The sequence below is a fragment of the Mandrillus leucophaeus genome, unplaced genomic scaffold, assembly GCF_000951045.1.
Source record: "Mandrillus leucophaeus isolate KB7577 unplaced genomic scaffold, Mleu.le_1.0 Scaffold114, whole genome shotgun sequence".
NCBI classification, from domain to species: domain Eukaryota; kingdom Metazoa; phylum Chordata; class Mammalia; order Primates; family Cercopithecidae; genus Mandrillus; species Mandrillus leucophaeus.
The window spans coordinates 1,921,547-1,944,373 of NW_012099654.1; the positions used below are offsets into that span (position 1 = coordinate 1,921,547).

At 40.0% G+C, this 22,827-nt stretch overlaps 2 protein-coding genes and 1 long non-coding RNA gene across 8 annotated transcripts in view; 2 read left to right on the forward strand and 1 right to left on the reverse strand.

Moving 5' to 3' along the window:
• Positions 1-22,729, forward strand: part of F2RL2 (coagulation factor II (thrombin) receptor-like 2) — a 24,858-nt gene extending 2,129 nt beyond the window's left edge. The window contains exons 2-3 of one of the 3 annotated variants that reach the window (XM_011996374.1): positions 2,964-3,328; positions 22,697-22,729. In XM_011996374.1, coding sequence (XP_011851764.1) covers positions 2,964-3,328; positions 22,697-22,708 — 377 coding nt within the window. In that variant the 3' untranslated portion in view covers positions 22,709-22,729. Of the gene's footprint in view, positions 1-2,963; positions 4,598-22,696 lie in introns of those variants that run through there. The other 2 variants (XM_011996359.1, XM_011996366.1) reach the window with 2 other exon arrangements.
• Positions 1-22,827, reverse strand: part of IQGAP2 (IQ motif containing GTPase activating protein 2) — a 331,348-nt gene that overhangs the window by 88,099 nt on the left and 220,422 nt on the right. For 2 of the 4 annotated variants that reach the window (XM_011996387.1, XM_011996395.1), the window contains 3 exons: positions 20,835-20,995; positions 15,162-15,286; positions 10,373-10,536 (listed from right to left, as the gene is read on the reverse strand). In XM_011996387.1, coding sequence (XP_011851777.1) covers positions 10,373-10,536; positions 15,162-15,286; positions 20,835-20,995 — 450 coding nt within the window. Of the gene's footprint in view, positions 1-10,372; positions 10,537-12,283; positions 12,420-15,161; positions 15,287-20,834; positions 20,996-22,827 lie in introns of those variants that run through there. The other 2 variants (XM_011996408.1, XM_011996402.1) reach the window with 2 other exon arrangements.
• LOC105551196 lies at positions 12,544-14,872 on the forward strand. The gene is made up of 2 exons (XR_001007833.1): positions 12,544-12,654; positions 13,414-14,872. It is a non-coding gene; the product is annotated as an uncharacterized LOC105551196 (long non-coding RNA).

A 22,827-nucleotide genomic window follows, 5' to 3' on the forward strand; every position in this document is an offset into this window, starting at 1 on the left:
AGCCAGGATGGTCTCGATCTCCTGACCTCGTGATCCGCCCGCCTCGGCCTCCCAAAGTGCTGGGATTACAGGCTTGAGCCACCGCGCCCGGCCTTTGTGCCTATCTTTAAAGGCACTTCTCTTTGGGTAATGTCAGATGCAAGAACTTTTCCAAAATGCAGAAGTGAGCAGAAGGGTTTGTGTGTCACACACACCTTCAAAGATCACCTCTAAATACAGGCACAGAAGAATGCTGCCTCCCACATTTTTCTTTCCTTTTCTTTAATCTACCTTTTCTTTCTTTCTTTTTTTTTTTGAGACAGAGTCTCGCTCTGTCGTCCAGGCTGGAGTGCAATGGCACGATCTCGGCTCACTGCAAGCTCCGCCTCCCGGGTTCACGCCATTCTCCTGCCTCAGCCTTCCGAGCAGCTGGGACTACAGGCGCCCGCCACCACGCCCGGCTAGTTTTTTGTATTTTTTAGTAGAGACGGGGTTTCACCATGTTAGCCAAGATGGTCTTGATCTCCTGACCTTGTGATCTGCCCGTCTCGGCCTCCCAAAGTGCTGGGATTACAGGCTTGAGCCACCGCGCCCGGCCTAATCTACCTTTTCTTAAATGATACCTGATCACCTCCATACCCTAAGTTATCAGGCCACACCTCCTCTATTTTACTCCATGAATTCAGTTTGTGCAATCTCAGGTTTACTTGGAGGGTTTCCATTTCACCCAGGAGCTAACTGCTAGAGATTAAAGCAGGAAGAGAAACTGGCTCTGTATGAGACACAGGTTACTAAACACTAACTTCAAGCATTCAATATGGAGGAATTTTGAGGCCATGGGACAAGATGCAATGGCCCAGTACTGGCATTTTAAATCCATAAGAATGAGGTTTATATTTGGCATAGAAGTCTATCTTAAAGGTAACATTAGAAATCTGAGAGAATCTATTTTCTATACATGTGAAAGGGTTACAAAAAGTTATATAATAATAAATGTTCAGGTTTGAGCTTTAAGATTTTGTTTTTGAAATTGCAGGAATTAGGATTATTAACATCAACATGCCAAGTAACACCAAATATTGATAGCATATAGTTGATGTGTTTCTATCTTTTAAAGAATTCATTTCCAACTTCTTAGGTCCTCACACCGATTTCATCTTCTGATTTTTCCTCCTTTGTTTCCTCTTCCCTTAAAATCTATCATTACCCCTAAAGTCCACCTTTGGATTCTTTCTTCTCATAACTCTCCGTAGGCCATCTCAACCACTTCCACTAAATTAAACGAGAGCCTCCATGCAGACTACAATAAACCATGCCTCTAATTTGGGCTCCTGGAATTTTGGACCCACATCTAGTCTTCTAACCAGTTGCTGGACGTTTTACACACTAATATTCCACCAGCAACTCATCCTCAGTCAGACTAAAAACAGATTGTAGCTTCTCCCCCATCCTGCCCCCTTGTCTCTTCCTCCAACTCAGTTAATGGCATTCTCTCCTTCCAAGTCATCTAGAGTAGAAACATGAGTCATTATTGCTTCCTGCCTCTCCCTCACTGTACCCCAAAGCCAATCAGATGCCAAGTCTCTTTGAGCCGCCATCAGAGTCTCATGTATTCGCCTCTGCCTTTCCATGACCACTGTTCTAGCTCAGTAACTCACTGAGCTATGAATGATAACAGTAGCCTCCAAATCAGGTCCCCTTGCCTCTAATTTCTTACCTTTTCCATCTATTCTCTAAACTATTACCTAAGACATCTTAAAAACAAGTCACAATAATGGCTATATTAGTTTCCTATTGCTGCTATATCAAATTACTACAAATTGAGTGGCTTAAGACAACAGATTATATTTCTGGAGATCAGAGGTCTTAAAATCAAGGCCGTTGGTGGAGTTGGGTTCATTCTGGAGGCTCTAGGACAGACTCAGCTATCTTGCTTTATTCAGCTTCTAGAAGCTGCCTGCACTCCTTGGTTTATGACCCTTTCTTCCATCTTCAAAGCCAGCAGCATAGTGTCTTCAAATCTCTGACTTTGACCCTCTTACCTTCCCCTTAAATGGACTCTTACAATTATAAATGACCCACCCAGACAATCCAGGAAAATCTCATTTTAAGATCCTTAACTAAGTTAGATCTGCAAAATTCCTTTTGTTAGGTAAAAGAACAAACATACTTGTAGGTTCCAGGAATTAGCAGGTAGAATCTTAGGGGGTGCTATTATTCTGCCTAACACAATGGTTATTCCTCTGTTCAAAATTATGTGTGCAATCCCAGCATCTGTGAATAGACATATGATTTCTTAGGACAGTTTAGAGGCCCTTCAGGAATTTAGCTGTCACTCACTCTTTAAATTTCCTTTCTCAGATGCACCTTATTAGCATAAGACAATGCATTTTTATGCATCTTCTACACTAGTAGCATTACTTACAGATAGAAATGGAGTTTATTTAAAACTTTACACCACTGACACATAAGTATACAATAAAAATTTGCTAAATCAACTTATTTGGCATTCCCAGAACCCATGATAGCCCACATTATGCTTCTGCCCATTCATCACCAGCAGAATCTTACTCATTAAATTCTATCTTTTTATGAACCTTGCTAATCTTTGCTCAAGTTCATCTTTTCCTTGACATTTTGCTCAAACATCTGAATCTATTAAGTATTGTCTGAATGCCTATATAGTTTATAGTCAACATGCCTATAATGTTCTGATGGGTTTTTTTGTTTCTTCCAATAGTATTATAAACACCTCACACACAAGGACTGATCATTTAGTTTTTGTTTCTGCATGAGACAGTGGTGTTCTGGGGCATATGATATGTATTAAATATATGCTTGTTGAGTGACTAATCTATAATAACTTTTAAAATAAAAGTGATCTTAAATTCTACAATCACAGAAATTATTTAAAAATAATTAAACACATTGTTTTCTTTTTTCTTGAACTATAAATTTATGTTAATACTTTCTTTCAATGACAGGCATGGAAAATGATACAAACAACTTGGCAAAGCCAACCTTACATATTAAGACCTTTCGTGGAGCTCCCCCAGATTCTTTTGAAGAGTTCCCCTTTTCTGCCTTAGAAGGCTGGACAGGAGCCACCATTACTGTAAAAATTAAGTGCCCTGAAGAAAGTGCTTCACATCTCCATGTGAAAAATGCTACCATGGGGTACCTGACCAGCTCCTTAAGTACCAAACTGATACCTGCCATCTACCTCCTGGTGTTTGTAGTTGGTGTCCCGGCCAATGCCGTAACCCTGTGGATGCTTTTCTTCAGGACCAGATCCATCTGTACGACCGTATTCTACACCAACCTGGCCATTGCAGATTTTCTTTTTTGTGTTACATTGCCCTTTAAGATAGCTTACCATCTCAATGGGAACAACTGGGTATTTGGAGAGGTCCTGTGCCGGGCTACCACAGTCATCTTCTATGGCAACATGTACTGCTCCATTCTGCTCCTTGCCTGCATCAGCATCAATCGCTACCTGGCCATCGTCCATCCTTTCACCTACCGGGGCCTGCCCAAGCACACCTATGCCTTGGTAACATGTGGACTGGTGTGGGCAACAGTTTTCTTATATATGCTGCCATTTTTCATCCTGAAGCAGGAATATTATCTTGTTCAGCCAGACATCACCACCTGCCATGATGTTCACGACACATGCGAGTCCTCGTCTCCCTTCCAACTCTACTACTTCATCTCCTTGGCATTCTTTGGATTCTTAATTCCATTTGTGCTTATCATCTACTGCTACACCGCCATCATCCGGACACTTAGTGCATATGATCATAGATGGTTGTGGTATGTTAAGGCGAGTCTCCTCATCCTTGTGATTTTTACCATTTGCTTTGCTCCAAGCAATATTATACTTATTATTCACCATGCTAACTACTACTACAACAACACTGATGGCTTATATTTTATATATCTCATAGCTTTGTGCCTGGGCAGCCTTAATAGTTGCTTAGACCCATTCCTTTATTTTCTCATGTCAAAAATCAGAAATCACTCTACTGCTTACCTTACAAAATAAATAGTGAAATCATCTTAGAGAACAAGGACAGCCATCACAGAGAACGTCTGTTTTCACGGACAACACATGCATAGTGCAAGGAGCTCCATTTCTGAGCTCCTAAGAAATATGCTTCAAAGGTCAAACATTACAAAAGCATTAGTTTTTTGTTTTTTTTTTTTTGTTTTTTTTTGAGACTGAGTCTCACTTTATCACCCAGACAGGCATGCAGTGGCGCTATCTTGGCTCACTGCAACCTCCGCCTCCCAGGTCAGCCTCCCAAGTAGCTGGGATTACACCACCACTGCCCAGTTAATTTTTGTATTTTTAGTGGAGATGGGGTTTCACCATGTTGGCCAGGCTGGTCTTGAACTCCTGACCTCAAGTGATCCGCCTGCCTCGGCCTCCCAAAGTGCTAGGATTACAGGCGTGAGCCACTGAGCCAGTCAGCATTAGTAATTTTTAAAAATACTTTATCAGTATTTAAAAAACGTTAATGCAGGAGAAAAGATATCACAATTCTTTATGGAAAATGACATTTCCATTTGCCTTATTGCTACTTCAAGCTCTTTAAATCGCCATCTTCCCTGTTTCTGTGAGTGGTATTGCCATCCTTGACATTTGACATCATTTCTTATTCTTTGGTCTCTTTTGACTCTCATGCTGGTGGCTGCCTCATCAACTGATCCTATCTTTGTAGGGTCCCTCACCAGGATTCTTTATTTAGTTTCACCTTTGCCTTCTTTTTTCTTTTCTTTAATAGAGACGGGGTCTTGCTTCGTCATCTGGCTGAAGCGCAGTGGCCTGATCATAGCTCACTTCAGCCTCCAACTCCTGGGCTCAAGCAATCCTAATGTGTCAGCCTCCCAAGTAGCTAAGACTACAGGCATGCACCACCATACCCAACTAATTTTATTTTTTATTTTTTGCAGAGATGGAGTCTCACTTGCCCAGGCTGGTCTTGAACTCCTGGTCTCAAGTGATCTTCCTAGCTCATCCTCCCAAAGTGCTGGGACTACAGGCATGAGCCACTACACTCAGCCCACCTCTACCTTCTAAGTATTCTCTCCACTGCCAGCCTACCCTCTACTTCACAAGTCCTGCCAGATTAATTTTCCTTAGATATCAGCTAGGATACATCACTAAAACGTCTCCACTAACTCCACTGCTTCTATAATAAATCATAAATCTTTAGCCTGGCATTTAAGGCTCAATTGCTAATCCAACTTCCTGTTAAACCTTGTTTGTGATATAGGCACCAACCAAACCTCTTGCTGTGCTTGATCTCCACTCTGCCTCAGACTGAAAAGCTAGTCCTCACATCTTTGCCTTAATTCTGTCCATTTTTTCTTTCAAGTCCTCGAAGGACCATTCTTCCCTGATTCTCAGGCTAGAAGTGTCACTTTTCTTATCTGTACTTCCAAAGCACTTTCGTATACTTTTTATTATGGCATTTATATATAGTTCATTTATATTTAAATTTGTATTCCATGAACAATCAAGTACTATGTATAATGGAGAAAGTGCTCATCCGCTCCCTTCCTTGAGCTTCTGGGTGATGCCAGGCCCAAATCTTTGTGGCGCCCAGCTCCATGCTTTGAATACTATGTAGCTGAATGCATTTTTAAAATCTCAAAGCAGTTAAACAGCAGGAAAGCCCATTAACTTCATACTGAAAAAGCAACATACTGTGATGATATGGGATGATGTCATTTCAGGTTGGGCATACAAAAAAATAAGGAAGCTAAACTAAGACTATACTCACAAGGCCATTTAGAAGTTTTAAATAATGCCTCTACTGTTTTTTTTCTTTGACATAGCTTTTAATTGGGAAATGGAATTTTGTTATTAATACCCATTATATTTCTGTAAGTAAATGACTATTTTTCCCTTAACTCAGTGATTAGACAGGAGGGAAGATATTAGTGATTAGACAGCAGGGAAGATATTAGTGGTAAAGAGTGAATGGTAGTAGTGAATATAAATGGGGTTTAGCAAACTTTAAGCATAAGGGACTGCTGAGATGAATTTACAAGTCTGTAGGAATCTGCCTTGACTGTATTTCGTACTGCCCAATAAAACAATAAAAAACAATTTTAAATGTATATTTTTAAATGTGCAGAGTTTTCTATTTCATTGGACTTAGGTAAAAAGCTTCCACATGAAGGCCCTTTATAATATGTGTGTGGTTATGCGAAGAGCAAAACTCAGGTAAACACTAAAGTGAGAATGAAAAACAAATCTAAAGTAAGTTTTAAGAAGATAAAAACTTAAATGGAAGGAACTGACTTCTGAAAATTAAGTCATCAATTACAACAGTTTTACCTAGGGAAAAAATACAGCAATATTCATTAAAAGCACACAGTTTTTATGGTATATACAAGGAGCAAAACAGAACTTTTTGGTGGAGTATATAATTCATATGTTCACAAGCAAAACCTTCAATTGTAGAATAGCACACAACCCAGTGAACAGACATAGAAAACGTGTTAAAGTCAACATGACCATTACTCAAGTCTCTTTCCAAGAGGCAAAAGGAATTTGGTGGCTACACAAGGTTATACTTGAAATACCGCTAAAGAGGACCAAGAATCCTCACCAACTTCCATCACTGTCCTCCATCTTTGATAAAATTGGGCATCCATTCTATGAAGATGTTATCCATTGTGTTCTTTAATGGCTGTATGCTTTGGCACACTTTTACTTTATACTGATAATATCAGCAATATAATTTTCTTCTATTATTTTCCAAGGCCAGACCTTGGGAAGACAAGGTACAGAAATAGCTTCATAAACACACAACGGGAAACTTCTAGGAATCAAAACAGTAGAGGATGCTGAATGTGGTGGCTTGTGCCTATAATCCCAGCTACTTGAGAGGCTGAGGTGGGAGGATCACTTGAGCCCAGGAGTTTGAGACCAGTCTGGGCATCATAGCAAGATCCCGTCTCAAAAAAAAAAAAAAAAAAAGCAGAGGGGAAAAACAAGGACATTAAAGACAACATTGCCAAACAACAGAATTAGGATTTTTCCAAGAAAAAAGAACAGGCTGAGAAAAGAAAGTTTCAAAGTCAATGAACAGAGAAAGAAAACTACTTAAAAACAGGAATTTAACCAAATATGATTTATTGCTTGGACCTGCAGTATTTTAAATCTGTTTAAATCTGTTAGTAATCGCCAGTATATTTCAAACCTCTAATTATATAGTCTAACTGGTTTAATGCCTGAACTAGAACGCAGATCCCTAGGCTCCATATTAATGCTCTAATCACACCATGAAAGCTACCGCTTCTGCACCTAGAAAGGATGCCTGACACAGAGCTGGCATGGTGTAGGCACTCAAAGCCTTCTTTCAAAGGACTCCTGTGGAGTTCCATCTCAATCTAGACTGGAATGCTCCATCTAGAAGGGACCTATACTGCCTGCCTATGAAAGGCCTTGGGTTTGTGGAGTCAGGCTCACCTCAAAGACAAACCCCCATGTGGCTGTGGGCAGACAGGGACCCAGGTCTGTCTCTATTTGTCCTCAGAAGACCCCAACTTTGGTGTGTGAAGAGAGCAGACCCTACATCTAGTAAGAACCTTGAGGCCAGGTGCTGTGGCTCACACCTGTAATCCCAGAATTTTGGGAGGCTGAGGCAGGTGGATAACCTGAGGTCAAGAGTTCAAGACCAACCTGACCAACATGGTGAAACCTCGTCTCTACAAATAAAAAAATTAGCTGGGCATGATGGTGGGTGCCTGTAGTCCCTGCTACTCGGGAGGCTGAGGCAAGAGAATCGGTTGAACCTGGGAGGTGGAGGTTTCAGTGAGCTGATATGGCGCCATTGCACTCCAGCCTGGGTGACTGATCGTGACTCTGTCTCAAAAAAAAAAGAAGAACCTTGAGATCACTCACCCCTTACTTGGGAGGCAACCATAGGTGTGCACAATAATACTAGCTACATTATTTAAGCCCTTTTTTTGGTGCCAGGCTCCATGCTAAATGTTATAGCTACACAAACATGTGCACATATTCTTCATTAATAGTACCTATAGTTATATATTGATATATATTTACATATTGTATATTCTCATTGAACCCTCACCATAATCCTATAAGACAGGTACTATTATTCCAGTTTTATACATGCAAAAATAAGCATATAGAGATTTGGTGACTTGACCAAGATCACATAACCAATTTGTGGCAAAGCCAGGATTTGATGTCTATCTTCAAAGCAAATAATTTTGTCTTCCAATGATTATAAGTTTACCATGTGTCATGGCCACAGCCACCTCAATGGAAACATCAAGGTGAAGGCCCACTCTCCTCCTCCTGGGATGTATGGACTCCAGGCTTGTGTATGAGTCCTCACTCTCCCACTCACTGGCTGTACCTTGGCCAGGCGTCCGCCCCGAGCCTCAGGCTCATTCACATCAGACGAGACAGCACCCATTCCACAGGTGGTATGAGGCTTAAATGAGAAAGACTGCTGTGAGTGGGGGCGCTTGGCAAAGCGAGGAGGGTCAGGCAATGCCACTGACGTTCCTGTCGGAAGGCTGGCAGTGCAGAGGGGGCTACCATAGGGGATAACTTTCTCCCGCCTTCAATGAGGCAGTGGAGTAGTGAGGATAGAATTTACATTGGTTTTTAAAAGTTTAGAAACAGTAATGATTTAATACATACACTCCTTAAAAAAATTAAAAATCCAAGCAGTACAAAAACAGAGTGAAAAAGAAATCTCCCACCCATACTAGCCTTCTAGATCACCTTCCAGAAGGTATCCTCCCTCTGGAAATATTTTAGACACAGAGAGGAGTGTGTGTGCCCCTCCCCCAACACACACACAAGTCTGTATTCATTTATGTGCACATCGCAGCGTGATTTTTTTTTTTTGCTTAACAACATTTAGGTTGTTTTCGTGTTTTGTTATTGCAAACGAAGCTGCAATAAACATCTTTTCCCATCTGCTATAATACGTAATTACTATGTTTCTGAATCAGACAGACCTGAGCTGTATGTCGTCTCAGGACTAATTACCTTTTAGATAGCTTTAATTTTGTTTTATTTAATTTAATTTATTTATTTTGAGACAGAGGCTTGCTCTGTTGCCCAGGTTGGAGTGCAATGGCGCGATCTCGGCTCGCTGCAACCTCTACCTCCTCGATTCAAGAGATTCTTGCGCCTCAACCTCCCAAGTAGTTGGGATTATAAGTGTGGGCCACCACACCTGGCTAATTTTGTATTTTTTTTTTTAAGTAGAGATGGAGTTTCGCCATGTTTGCCAGGTTGGTCTCGAACTCCTGGCCTCAAATGATCCCCCTGCCTTGGCTTCCCAAAATGCTGGGATTACAGGTATGAGCCACTGTGCCCAGTCATGTTTTAGATAGCTTTCAACAAGTTATTTAATCTTGGCTTCATTATGTGTAAGATGGCAATAATGATGGCAAAATGGTTCAGAAGGCTGTTACGAATTGTTGTGATGATTAAATGAGATGATATACATGAGTATCTAATATCATGCCTGACAAATAGTAGGTTCTCAATAAATGTTTGCATTAACCAAGGATGTTTTTCCTGTTTCGAATGAGGCAGTTCCTAGGTTCTAAAGACCTAGACAGAGGAGACAACCACCCTTTCAGTTGGGTTTGCACCTGAAGACATGGCAGCCATAAGTGGCTAGGTCCCAGGTGGCATCACTCCCACTCTTAGGTGACAGATCACATCAGCCTCACCACTCAGCCCACTGGCCTTATCACAGAGGCCAGTCTTTGTGGGGCTCCTTATAATAGCGGTACAAGCTCTGTACTCAGAAAAAGCCACTAGTCTTCAAGAGGACAGCTTCTGCTCTACCTCCACACCAACTTCTCTTAGGATTCTAGTCCCTGACAGTCTCCAACATCAGTGAATCAATCTGCTCTATTTGACACTTCGCACACGCTTATCTTTACAATTACTTATCTGTTCCATGTGACGATGTCTACTGCCTCAATCAGTTTCTAAGCATTTTGAAGATAAGGTCAGAGACCATTCAAATGGTATTATGTGTCCCTCTGTATCCCCATCTTCTCTACCAGAAGCTATGGACTGAACTGTGCACGTAGTATCTACTAAGGAAATAGTCAATGAATTGAACTCTGAACAAGAACTCACCTACAACTGAGTTTTTAGTCAAATAATTAAAGCAATAAATAGCTCTGGAGCTGGTTTCCCCCTAATGTTTGGTACCAGGAAAATAACAGCTCTATTATTTTCATTCTGATTCATGGGTAATTGTTGGGACAAGAAGTTCATGAGATTTAATGTAAATGGGTCAAATCCTCCTCCTTCCCTCCCCCTGCCACCCAGCCTGTAAAATTTAAAAGAAACAGATATACTAAAACTTACTCCAAGTTTCTGTGATTTAGCACGGTATAAAACATCCTGGTAGTGCTGGGCATGGGCTGGGTCCACATCACTAATATTCGCAGTAGGTAGGAGCAAAGTTTCTAAAGTCCTCAAAGGATTCCCTTCATCAATAGCTTCATTGATGTACCCTACAGCTACAACTCCTAGAAAATGAAGAAGCAGTTTTCCTTTTAAGTCACAGTATATTATGACTTCTCTAGTATCACCTATTGCAAAAGGCTAATAAACTAGTACAGCAAGGTTGTAGGATGCAAGATCCAGGCACAAAACCAATTATGTTTCTATACACTCATAATAAGCAATCTGAAAATAAAATTAAGAACACATTCAATTCATAATAGAGTGCAACTACAAATACATTATAATTATAAATAGAATAAATATTTAGATATAATTTAATGAAAGAAACATAAGACATGTACACTGAAAACTATAAAACACCATGGGAAAAAACTTAAAGACAACTTAAATAAATGAAAAGATAGCCCATGTTCATGAATTGGAAGATTTAATATTGTTAAGATGGAAATACCTCTTAAATTGATCTACAGATTCAATGTGACTTCTATCAAGGTCCCAGTTGCTGGGTTTTTTTTTTTTTTTTGAGAGAGTCTTGCTCTGTCCCCCAGGCTGGAGTGCAGTGGCATGATCTCGGCTCACTGCCACCTCCGCCTCCCGTGTTCAAGAGATTCTTGTGCCTCAGCCTCCTGAGTAGCTCTCTACATTCGGACCAACACTTCTTATTGTCTTTTTTATTACAGTCATCCTAGTGGGTGTGAAGTGGTATCATATTGTGGTTTGGATTTGCATTTTTCTAGTGACTAATGGTTTTGAGCATCTTTTCATGTGTTTATTTTCCCTTCGTACATCGTCTTTAAAGAAATGAAATGTCTATTCAAGTCCCAGCTACTTGGGAGGCTGAGGCAGGAGAATCGCTTGAATCCAGGAGGCAGAGGTTGCAGTGAGCCAAGATTGCACTACTGCACTCCAGCCTGGGTGACAGAGTAAAACTCTGTCCCCCTAGCCAAAAGAAAAAAAAAAAAAATATATATATATATACACACACACACACACACACACACACACACACAGAGAGAGAGAGAGAGAGAGAGATACTGACTATAGGGTTCACAAATGAAAAGCACAGAAGTCAAACTATGAAACCTGAAAAGTTTTTGCAATTCTAATGAAATGGATCTATCTGGAGGTTACTTCTCAACACCTGATTATTAAAAAATAAACTATTATCCATTCATAAAAAATATGCATTTAGATAGACACACACATATATAACACATATACACACACTGTCAAGGGGCTTTTGCTTCCTAGATTAGTACTGATGGACAAGGACTGTTAAAGAAACTAGATATTAATGAACAATAAGCTTAGAATATTAGCATTTTTAAGGTCAAACTTCACATTTCTCATTTTTTCCATTAGATTTCCTCTAAAATGATCACCAGTCACTTCACAAATGTGACATGCCATGAAATAGAATGAGTACTTCTCACTTTTAAAAAAAAGTATCTCTAGCTTGACATTCAAGTAAAGGTAAAATATTTAGCTAAATATTTCTTGAATAGATGAGCCCATAACCACCACTTTGTTAAGAATGAAAAGATTGACCTGTAAGAAGAATAAAAGCATCTAAAACTCCTAGAAATCATTCCAGACTATAATACTTAAATATGTTTGAAGAAAAAGCAAAAGTATTTCTCTAATGTGCAAGTTATACTATCTGTAAATATTGAGAGAACTCTGGAAAGTCTAAGTATTATCTACATACAAGGTACTCTCGTTTTACCCTGTAGGATTTATAAACTGGAGTGCATGGAATATTTAGTGCCATTGTCTGGTCACCCCCCTTGGGTAAGCTGTTCTAAATACCTTTAAAACACCCCATCCAAAAATGGTCTTAACAGAACCAAGGCCGATCACCTGGAAATGAGTGCATTTCAGCTGACTTGATTGAAATCACCTGCTAAAGTTGTTGTCTGCTGCGTTTCTAAGAATACAAGCTGCTGAGGTCATAGTGAATGATATCATAGGAGCTGAAAGATTACCCAGAAGCCCTCTGGGAACATGTGCATCACTTCCTCTGTTTATAAATAAAAGACAAATCCTATTTGAACAAAGATTGCTGAGCTTCACTCAGCCCACGGTCCACTTCTTTGTATCAACGCGTGTTATGATAACATTCTAGTCCACAAGAGAGTGGGCGTTCTTTTAGAGTTCATGTATTTGAGGCAGCAGATGAGGTAACCTACGCAGAATTGTACCTAACAAATTTAAAGAGCAAAAACTCAAAGAAGAAAACTTCCTGATGTAGGCTATATGGTAAAATAATGATCCTTGATGGCTCTACTGGGAAAAGCAAACTTTTCAGTAAGAAATCAACAGAGCCTGAGGAAATGCATTCAGCAGCTAGCTTCTCCATTAAATTCACCTTCTATATTTCTCTTTTTCCATTAGCTGCTTACCTCCATCACAACTCAGATATGGAATTAGATCTCAGAGCATGTGGCAAGAATAAGGCGGGGAGGCAAAAGTAATGCACCTTCAAAACGTCCATGAAAAATTCTCAGCTCTTCAGATGACTTAATTACTACACTGATCAATTCCTGCCTGGTTACAACGGTGTATTTTAGAAATTTTAGATTTCTGAGCAATTGCCTAAACATGATACCAAACTCAATACTTCAGGAACTAATTTGACAAAAGAAAAAATAAAACCGAAACACAGATAAATTAAATACTCTGTATTAAAGTTCCTAAATTCCAGAAAGGAAATATTAATGTCTGAAATACCTTTTCTGGTTAGGGCATATGTCCTTTATGACAAGATACTTAACAGAAGTGTTATAGCGGCTGTGTGAAATGTCCTAGGGAGAATAACTTAATAGTGCTGTTACCTTGATAGATAAAAGCCACAGCAATCAAATGAGATTTTTTGCTTAAAAATAATATCTACTTACAATTCTCTAAATTATGCAAATGTTACTTGTTTTTTCCCCCAGTAATCAAATAAAGCAAAAGCTCTATTTGATAATCAAGAACAAAAATGGCATTTTTCCCCTTTTAATCAATGTCAACTCTACAGTCTTTCAGCATTGAGACCTAACATACCTTCACTTGTGTAAGCAGCACATACAGAAATAACCAAAGCAGAACTGAAGCATGGGTATTGCCAAGAATTGGGGAAAAAGTTACAAAGCAAAGATGGGACGTGAGTCTTTGTTTTGCCTACCAAAAGAAAGGAGTTCTACTTCTGGGGTGGCAGTTGCCATAGCAACCAAACCACTGCTGAAGGAGATTCAGAGGAGCAAGACAGAGGTTGTGGAGAAGGGCAGAAGGCTGGGGGACTGAGCTCTGTAGCAGGACACTAGGAGCAGTAGTGGTCCCCCAACCCCCGCCTGATAATGTTGAACATCTGCTCAAATTACAGCTTGCGTCTTGACTAATGTCTGGCAAGAACCATAAACTCCCGAGCCAAGTGTCAGAAAAGAGCTAAGTGGGCTGTGAGCAAGCTGTCTGATTGCAGAGATTTTAAACGCTTCACTGAAAGGAAATGTAGAGGCAACAGGAAGCTGTGCCATCCCAAAAGAAATTTAGATTTGTGCACAACTTGAAAAGGACAAAATGGAAGTGTCCAAGGATCAGTGTAACAGTGGTACATCCGTGGTACCTTATATAGGGTAGCACACCTGGATCGTGTTTTACAGTAGGGGCTTAAAGTGAGAATATGTTTAAAAAACAAGAACCAAAACTGGCCTTGACTTTTGGCCCAGTGCTCACAGGAAATAGCAAAGAAAAAGAAGAAAACTTTGCAAATGCAATTAAATAACAAAGTCATATGTTTTATTTCAAGAGTGATCTTAGTATTCCTAAGTTAAATACAGCATTAGAAGACCAGACCTAAGACCTTACCCAAACACACTAGAATAAAACTTAATAAGATGTGAGAGAAGTATCTGCCCTCAAGCTTGGGGCAAATGAGTTAGAAAAGTCAAAGCTGGAAGGTGGAGGAGAGATCAATGATTTTAGCAACACTCATCCACTGTTGCTGACAAGTGAAAAGCTCATAAGCCACAGAAGATGGTGTTGCTTTGTTTTCATGGTGGAAAACACAGTTCGAAGCTTGAATTTGGTAATGCATACTACAGAAAAGCAGTGAATGTATGGACTGCAGAAGCTACATAGCTCCTCATTCTTCACTCTATTTTCATAAGCAAATGATAAAGCAGCAGGCTGACATTCAAGAAAGCATGTTTCAGGGTATATCTTCTCGAGGTTGGTATGCTTTCACGCTGGCAGCTTATAATTTCTAGAAACACAGCAAATCACCATGATTTGTGATCATTAAGCAGCAGTTAGATTATGTTCCAATTTCTCCATTTGTGGGGCAGAAATATCGTGTCATATTTCAGGGAAAAAATGCCCAAATAAAAGATCAAAATAAAATTGGGTGCTTAAAAATATGAGTTATTTAGCTGTCTCTGAAGTACAAATAACCAGAATATATCAGGCCTTTTACCTGTGTATTTTATTCTATTATGAATTCTTGTGTAGGCTTTGTAATGTTTATAATATATTGGTACAGTGGTATAGGCATAAAATCTACATATAAATAAAGGTATGCATATTAGCGGAGTGTGCTCTCACAAAGTTCCTTGAGTAAAAACTTAAAGCCCTAATCTAGAAAACTAAGTTGTCCAGATACCTTCTTCTCTCACTATGCTAGAGAAGGCAAGTGTCTTATACTTACGGTCATTTTCTTCTTGAATTTGAGCATTAACCATATCAATACAATTCTGAATTTCATTCCAGCTTAAGTTATCTTGTCCTTGGGATAAAACTTCTAGTTTAACAGAGAGTAGTGTGTTTGCATAACTGTGGAAGAGAAAATAATCATGATGTTAATCAGAGACATTCATTCTTTGTTTATGTTATGTTTCTCAACTGTGACACACGGTCAAACGTAGTTGTCATGAGGTTAGACAAAGAGTAGAAAGGCAAATAAAATTGTCTTGTGTAGATCTGTCAACATACACCAAGCTTACTTGCACTAATGGTGTTTTCTTAAAGTATTTTTACGAACAAATTCTGTTTAATGAAAGCTCTTCAAAATCGAAACTTGTACCTAACTCAAGCAAAACTGGAAGCTTTCAAGTCTGCGAAATTACTTTTCCCCAGTTACTAATTTTCCTCCCCTTTGACTTGGTTCTTCTTAGTCTTCAGATGATTGTTACAGGACCAAATTCAGAGTTACCATGGGTCTCAATCTTTCTATCATCAAGGGTCCTTTTCATTATTTCTCTTGTTCCTTCCAAAATCTAAGTTTTAAAAGACCTTTTCTACTACAACCCTAATATAGAGCCACCTTGAGGCCTAGTATGCCACTGAGGAATCAGATAACATGCAAATGCAGTTCCAGAAACCTTGCTGAGTAACACAATCTTTACTGTATGCTGTCCTGAAGAGGTGGCACATGAGTTAAACCAGTATATACTGAAATTCCTTTTCACCTGCCCATTTCTCCAAAGGTTCCTAGCCAGTACTCAAGAATCTCTCTTAGGCCTGGCATGGTGGCTCACACCTGTAATTCCAGCAATTTGGGAGGCTCAAGTGAGAGGATCGCTTGAGTCCAGGAGTTCAAGACCAGTTTAGGCAATACAGGGAGACCCTGTCTCCATAAAAAAATACAATGAAAATTAAAAATGGTCCTCTCACCCATCATTTATGACCAATGACCCTTCTCACTGTGCATAGTCCTCTGGAAGATACAGTTTAGTCAATCACTCCAATTACTTTTTTTCTGTCTGGGGAAATTTCAGAGAAAAACTTACCCATACTGACATATTAAGAAACTTTTACTTTTCAATTATCAATTTTCCCACTTTCCAATTTTCACAGAACCAATGTTACAACCATAGGCTAACATGAACTATTCCAGCCAAAAGTAATAAAACTGGATAGTTTAGTGTGCTTTTCTTTCTTTCTTTTTTTGTTTGAGAAGAGTCTCGCTGTGTTGCCCAGGCTGGAGTGCAATGGCCCCATCTTGGCTCACTGCAAGCTCTGCCTCCCGGGTTCACACCATTCTCCTGCCTCAGCCTCCCAAGTATCTGGGACTACAGGCGCCCGCCACCTTGCCCAGCTAATTTTTTTTTTGTATTTTTAGTAGAGACAGGGTTTCACCATGTTAGCCAGGATGATCTTGATCTCCTGACCTCATGATCCGCCTGCCTTGGCCTCCCAAAGTGCTGGGATTACAGGCGTGAGCCACTGCGCCTGGCCTAGTGTGCTTTTATGTCTTTACACCAGGGCAATGAAGAACAATCTTCTGTGTACACAATGAGTCACTGTGCAGTTTGAATTCTGAATAGTCTCTAGGGATCTAGTAATGGCAGAGGTTAAAAGAAGAAACATTATATGAAGTCTAAAACGTTTTCTTGGTTGTGACAAACTTTTTCAAAATTCTGCATGCTTCAAGGTGACATCCAGTGTCTTCCATAGAGAGCAGCTTGAGAGAAAAACATCATTCAAAAATAGGAAATGGCGGTAACAATTTATTGTCTGGTGCTGAATGAGGTCTCGCCAAGTGCAGATGTGAAATACACTAGTAACATATAATAATACTGACCGCAATAACAAAATGGGTAAGTGTTAACTTGCACTGGTTAGTGTCCCTCACAGACGGAGACCACTCTAAAAGCACAAAGTCCTTATGGGCATCCCATACACTTAACGTCTAAATGCTGACCCAACAGGAGTGAAATGGGAAAGTTAAAAATAAACACAGAAAGAAATACAACTACCCATCATTTTATAAGAAATGAACAAAAACAAGCTATAAAGAGAAAAGATTTTTTAAAGTAACACCATTTGACCCAGCAATCCCATTACTGGGTATATACTCAAGGGATTATAAATTATTCTATTATAAAGACACATGCACACGTATGTTTATTACAGCACTGTTCACAATAGCAAAGACTTGGAACCAACCCAAATGCCCATCAATGATAGACTGGATAAAGAAAATGTGGCACATATACACCATGGAATACTATGCAGCCATAAAAAAGGATGAGTTCATGTCCTTCGCAGGGACAAGGATAAAGCTGGAAACCATCATTCTCAGCAAACTATCACAGGAACAGAAAACCAAACAACGCATGTTCTCACTCCTAATTAGGAGTTGAACAATGAGAACATGTGGTCACAGGGAGGGGAACAACATACACCGAGGCATGTCAGGGGATGGGGGGCTAGGGGAGGGATAGCACTAGGAGAAATACCTAATGTAGATGACGGGTTGATGGGTGCAGCAAACCACCATGGCACGTGTATACCTATGTAATAAACCTGCACGTTCTGCACATGTACCCCAGAACTTAAAGTGTAATAATTTAAAAAAAAAAATTTATTTTACAAAGTAACAAAAGAGAGCTCCACAGGCTTTTCCAATCGAGTATTTCTCTCCAGTACTGAAGATACCAACTTTGGGAAATATGCAACAGTTTATCCAAACAGGCAAATGTCCTCTCCTCTCACTCCTTCTCTCAGTTCTCTTCACCTCATTTATGGACAGACTAGTAAGGAGTCTACTAATCTAAGAGACCTGGGAAGCTCTGAGAAGATCAGTAATCCAATTCAGTTCAGCAGATGTTTGTAGGCACTTACTACACGTAAAATGTGGCAGGCACTACAGGAATATTAGGAGGAAAAACGTGCAGCCTTTATGCTTTCAGACCAGTGGGTAAGACGACAAAAATTCCAAAAAGGTATAAAAGCAGAGACAGGAAGGGCCATTAAAGTAGAGAGTCCATAAGAGTAGATATAACGGGATTCGAAGCAAGAAGTGGAAGGGAATCCTTACTGGTGGAACACCCTCCCTAGGACAGGCACTGAACCAAACACTGAATCCTGAAAACAGTTCTGCAAATGCAGAGTGGGGCTTTCGTTTCTTTTGTTTTCATACTTTAAAGATGAAGGAAAAAGGTTTAGTTAGGGAGGGTCAAACTAAGATATCTTTGGCTCCAAGGCATATGTTCCTCCAACCACATCATGCTACCTCCCAGGAGAGATAACATCAGATGCTGGGGTGGGGAGAGAAGCATGGATATACTTCATGGACCATAATGTATGGTAGGCAGGGCTCAGAAGCTCCAATACTGGGTTTAGCTGAGCTGGGTAAAGGTACCAAGTTCCTGACGGTGAGAGGACCATGCACAGGAACACACAGACCAGAAAGTACACTTGGACTTGGCTGAAGTGCAAAATACAAGTAGGGATGGAGCTGGAGGTAACGTCAGAGCAACATGCTTAGAATGAGAAGTCTGTTCTTAATTCAGATGAGAACAAGAAACAATCAGACAGGAGAATTATGAACAGGACTACATTTTAGAACAGTTAATCTGGGAACAGTGTATGCCCAAGGCTAATGTTAACCCATACAATACTTTCGTGAGAATTAGACAAAAGAATCTTTCTGGGCAAACACAGCCCCAAGAGTAGAAGCCATGGTGAACAGGGAGAGACTTTGCATGAATTTATCAAGCTGGTCATGCACAGCACACTTGTGCTATGAAGCACCTGCACTCTATGGGGAGAGGCCCTGGACAGAGCCGTGTTTCTCAAACCTGATAATCTGCAAAACTGGGCTTCCAAGATCCCAAGTTAAGATACTGACTTTGGAAGTAAAATGCTAAGGCTGTAGAAGATCATTTGGGGCCAACACAAGTGTCAATACAGGAACCCAAGTGGGCCCTTAAATCCCATGTCAGTACTGGGTCTTCCAGATCCAGAACGTATTTAAATTAAAAAAAAAAAGCAAAACACATTTTAAAAGTTTTTCACACAGAACACTCAAACTGTGAGGCTCCATCTGTAGGTCCCAGCTGGAAACTACAGGTATAAATATGGTTTTCAAATAGAATGGGACCACTTCTTTAAGGATATTTGTAAATGAGGAAGCAGGCAGTTTTGATAATCAGAATGGGTGAGTCAGGGGCTACTGTCATGTGGAGGGCAGTTGCCAGGGATGCTAAATATGTGGGACAGTCTGGACAGTTGTTTGACCAAGATGCCCCATTAGCCTGTAAGCTTCATAAGGGATTGCCTGGCTCTGTCTTCTACTCCAGCACTAAGAAAGTATGGCAAAACCTGGTAGGTAGGAAGGATTAATGAATGGGGAGAGAAAAGAAGTAGGATGACCAATTTAGGGGTTACTACAGAAGCAAAAGTGAGAAGTCTAAGTGAGGGTGGTTGCAGGGAAATGGAAACGTCTTGCAGAGGTATAAATAAGGCACATAGATTGGCTACTGACGGCAGGCTTTTTAGAGCACAACGGTGGGGGAAGAGGGCAGAGGAAAACTCAAATTGAGCTTCAGGTTTCAAAGCTTGCAGGAGAGAATGGTGCCATTAACAGAAACAGTGGAAGTAGATATAAATTATCTAGAAAACAGACTCGAAGGAGTCATATGAGCCAGATGGCCAAATTTAAGTAGAAAAAGAGAATTAGCTTCTCCTAAAAGACTAAAAACAAGAAGAACCCACATCTTTCCATTACTTCTTGGCCATTCTCTACACACACAAGTGGTCAAATACCATTTGTTTAACCTAATAAATCTCTGGTCTTTCCTTTCCAACTGTACATGACCCAAGAGAATTAGCCAACCTGCCTACTAGAGCAGTTCCAAAATCAGTATCTGAAAAGAGCTGTTGTCAAGATCTGTGCAGACATCTCCCCCTGGTGGTTACAAGAATCCAAGATTCACTCATTTTAACTGGGGCTTTTGTCTCAGCGACTTTCTCATCTGGCTCCCAATTCTGGCCATTTTATTTTCTCTCTAGATCCGCTATGGTGTTTTATAATAATGCTATCAGTTGTACTATCTGGTAGCACACTTCAGAAACATGAAAGGAAAGATAAATGGACGTTGTTACCCACTGCCATGACCCACAGTGGTCTCAGGATTTCTTTGGTTTAATAATCAGAAAAGTGGAGTTTGGGGCCCAACTGCCCAATTTTAGGTCCATAACTCCAGATTCTGTTTCTGCATCAGTGACATAAAATAATTGGACTGGATGATTATTAAAGTTGCTTCCAACTCTTCTACACTCTGCGGTTTCTAAAAGATGCCCAAGGAAAGGTATGTTTCCAATAGTTCCTTTATTTTCAGCCTATCAAATAATCTTTGCCAAGGACAAAGTCATTTATTAATTGCCACAGGATGATCACTTTCTGATTCTTTTTGCTTCCCCAAAGGAATACTGTAAACAAGGATACTAATTAGAAGGACTCTTAAAACAGACTAGTTTTCAAGAAACACGAGCATGGTATATGGTTTCTCCACCAACAGGCAAATTCCTCACTTGTAAGATCTGCCAAACATGCATTTCTGCACTGAAAGAAGGTTTGGAAAATGTTCCTTACCGTTCCACATATGCCTTGTCCAGATTGTTTAAGCCTATTGTGGGGCTTCTGAGTTGATTCTGCACAGACACAAGATCGTTGCTTTCCAAGGCCTGGTTTAGTAAAGCAACAGCAGACAACATTTCCACAGCAATCAAAAGCTCCTCGTGGGCCAAGTAGTTCTGTTGGAAAACATATGGCAACATAAGCTCCCCACACAACACACCTCACGTGCCTGATGGAGGTTTACAATGCACATTTCAACAAACAACGAAAAGTCAAAGAACTTGATAGCTCAGCAGAAAGAGGAGTCATGGCCACCTGCTTTCCACTGGCTTTAAGAATAGGCATATGACTCCTGGGTTTTCCTTAGATGATCATTTTTTTGGGACTGGGTTGATTACAATGGAAAGTTACGATTCCACAAATATCTGCATTCCCATTGCTGATCCCTACTCCTAGCTATACTGGCTGCTTAAAGGCTCAGTCCAGTCATATAATTAAGCCAAGGACTAGATAACATTGTCACTGATTGAGAGTGCCAGGTAAGATTTTAGCATGGCTAATGATTTCCAGTTTGAATTAAGGGTTAAGGGAAGGTTGGGAGAATTTCACCCAAAAGTTATAATCTGAAGCACAAAGCAAGGTCTTCAAACCAAGACTATTGATTTAATTCAAAAAAAGTTAGTCTAAGTGACATTTTCATAAATCGGGTAGAAATTTTAAAATGCGCTACCAGGTCTAGATATTTGAAGAAGTCTGAGGTGATCTTTTGGTACAGCAAGTAAAGATCTCCAGGTTTTTTTTTGTTTGGTGTGGTTTGCTTTATTATTATTATTTGAGATGGAGTTTGGCTCCTGTTGCCCAGGCTGGGGTGCAATGGCATGATCTAGGCTCACTGCAGCCTCCGCTTCCCCAGTTCAAGCGATTCTCCTGCTTCAGCCTCCCAAGTAGCTGGGTTTACAGGAGCCCACCACCATGCCCAGCTAATTTTTTGTATTTTTAGTAGAGACAGCGTTTTGCCACATTGGCCAGGCTGGTCTCGAACTCCTGGCCTCAGGTGATCCGCCTGCCTCAGCCTCCCAAAGTGCTGGGATTACAGGCATGAGCCACCACGCCTGGCCAGATCTCCAGTTTTATATGATTTAAAATCTGGGTTTAGCTTATCCAAAAAAATATGTCTTAGATTTCAGAACACCCTTCCCCTCTAATATCTTCTTCCATTTAACCATTTTATATGATCTTGGCCCAACTTCAAAAGGAATATTTTTTTCATCATATTGAAGGGACATAAGGAGGAGGAGCATGAAAAAGAATCACTAAGGAAAAGCTGATACATATTTTACATTTAGGATATTATAGTTATTTAATATATAACATAATGTTCATCTTAAAATGCATTATTATATCTTTCTGGATCTCCACAGAAGTCTTGCAGCAAACTGATTTCAGAATTAAAAAAGGTAGTTTAATCTTCCAAAGCAAATGGGAAAAAGGAGTTACCATGGAGATCATGTAAGTAAATTTTATTCAAATATCTTACATTAAATACAAGTTTAATATATAAGGTACCAAATTATATCAGCAGAATGGATTCGTTTATAATTCACCTCCTCTATCTCTTTCAGTGACCTGCCCATGGTTACCTAAATTGGTATACAGCAAAAAGGATAAGGAGAGAGGAAGAAGAAATGGGGCTGGACAGCCACAGGTTAACTATGGCCAGTTGAGGATGAATGAGTGTCCTCAAGCCTAAGTAGCCTTGAGCTTCAGAGCCAGAGAAGTGGAAGAAAATGTTAATGAGAGAAGAACCGAAGTGAAATTAAGAAAATAAGCTATTTTTCTTTTATTACAAATACTATATTTCTATTTAGGAAACATAGGAAGTCTTTTGAATTATTATTATTTTTTTGTAAAGATGAGGCCTATGTTGCCCAGGTTGGTCTTGAACTCCTGGCCTTGAGTGATCCTCTTGCCTCAGCCTCCCAAAGTGCTAAGATTACAGACAGGAGCT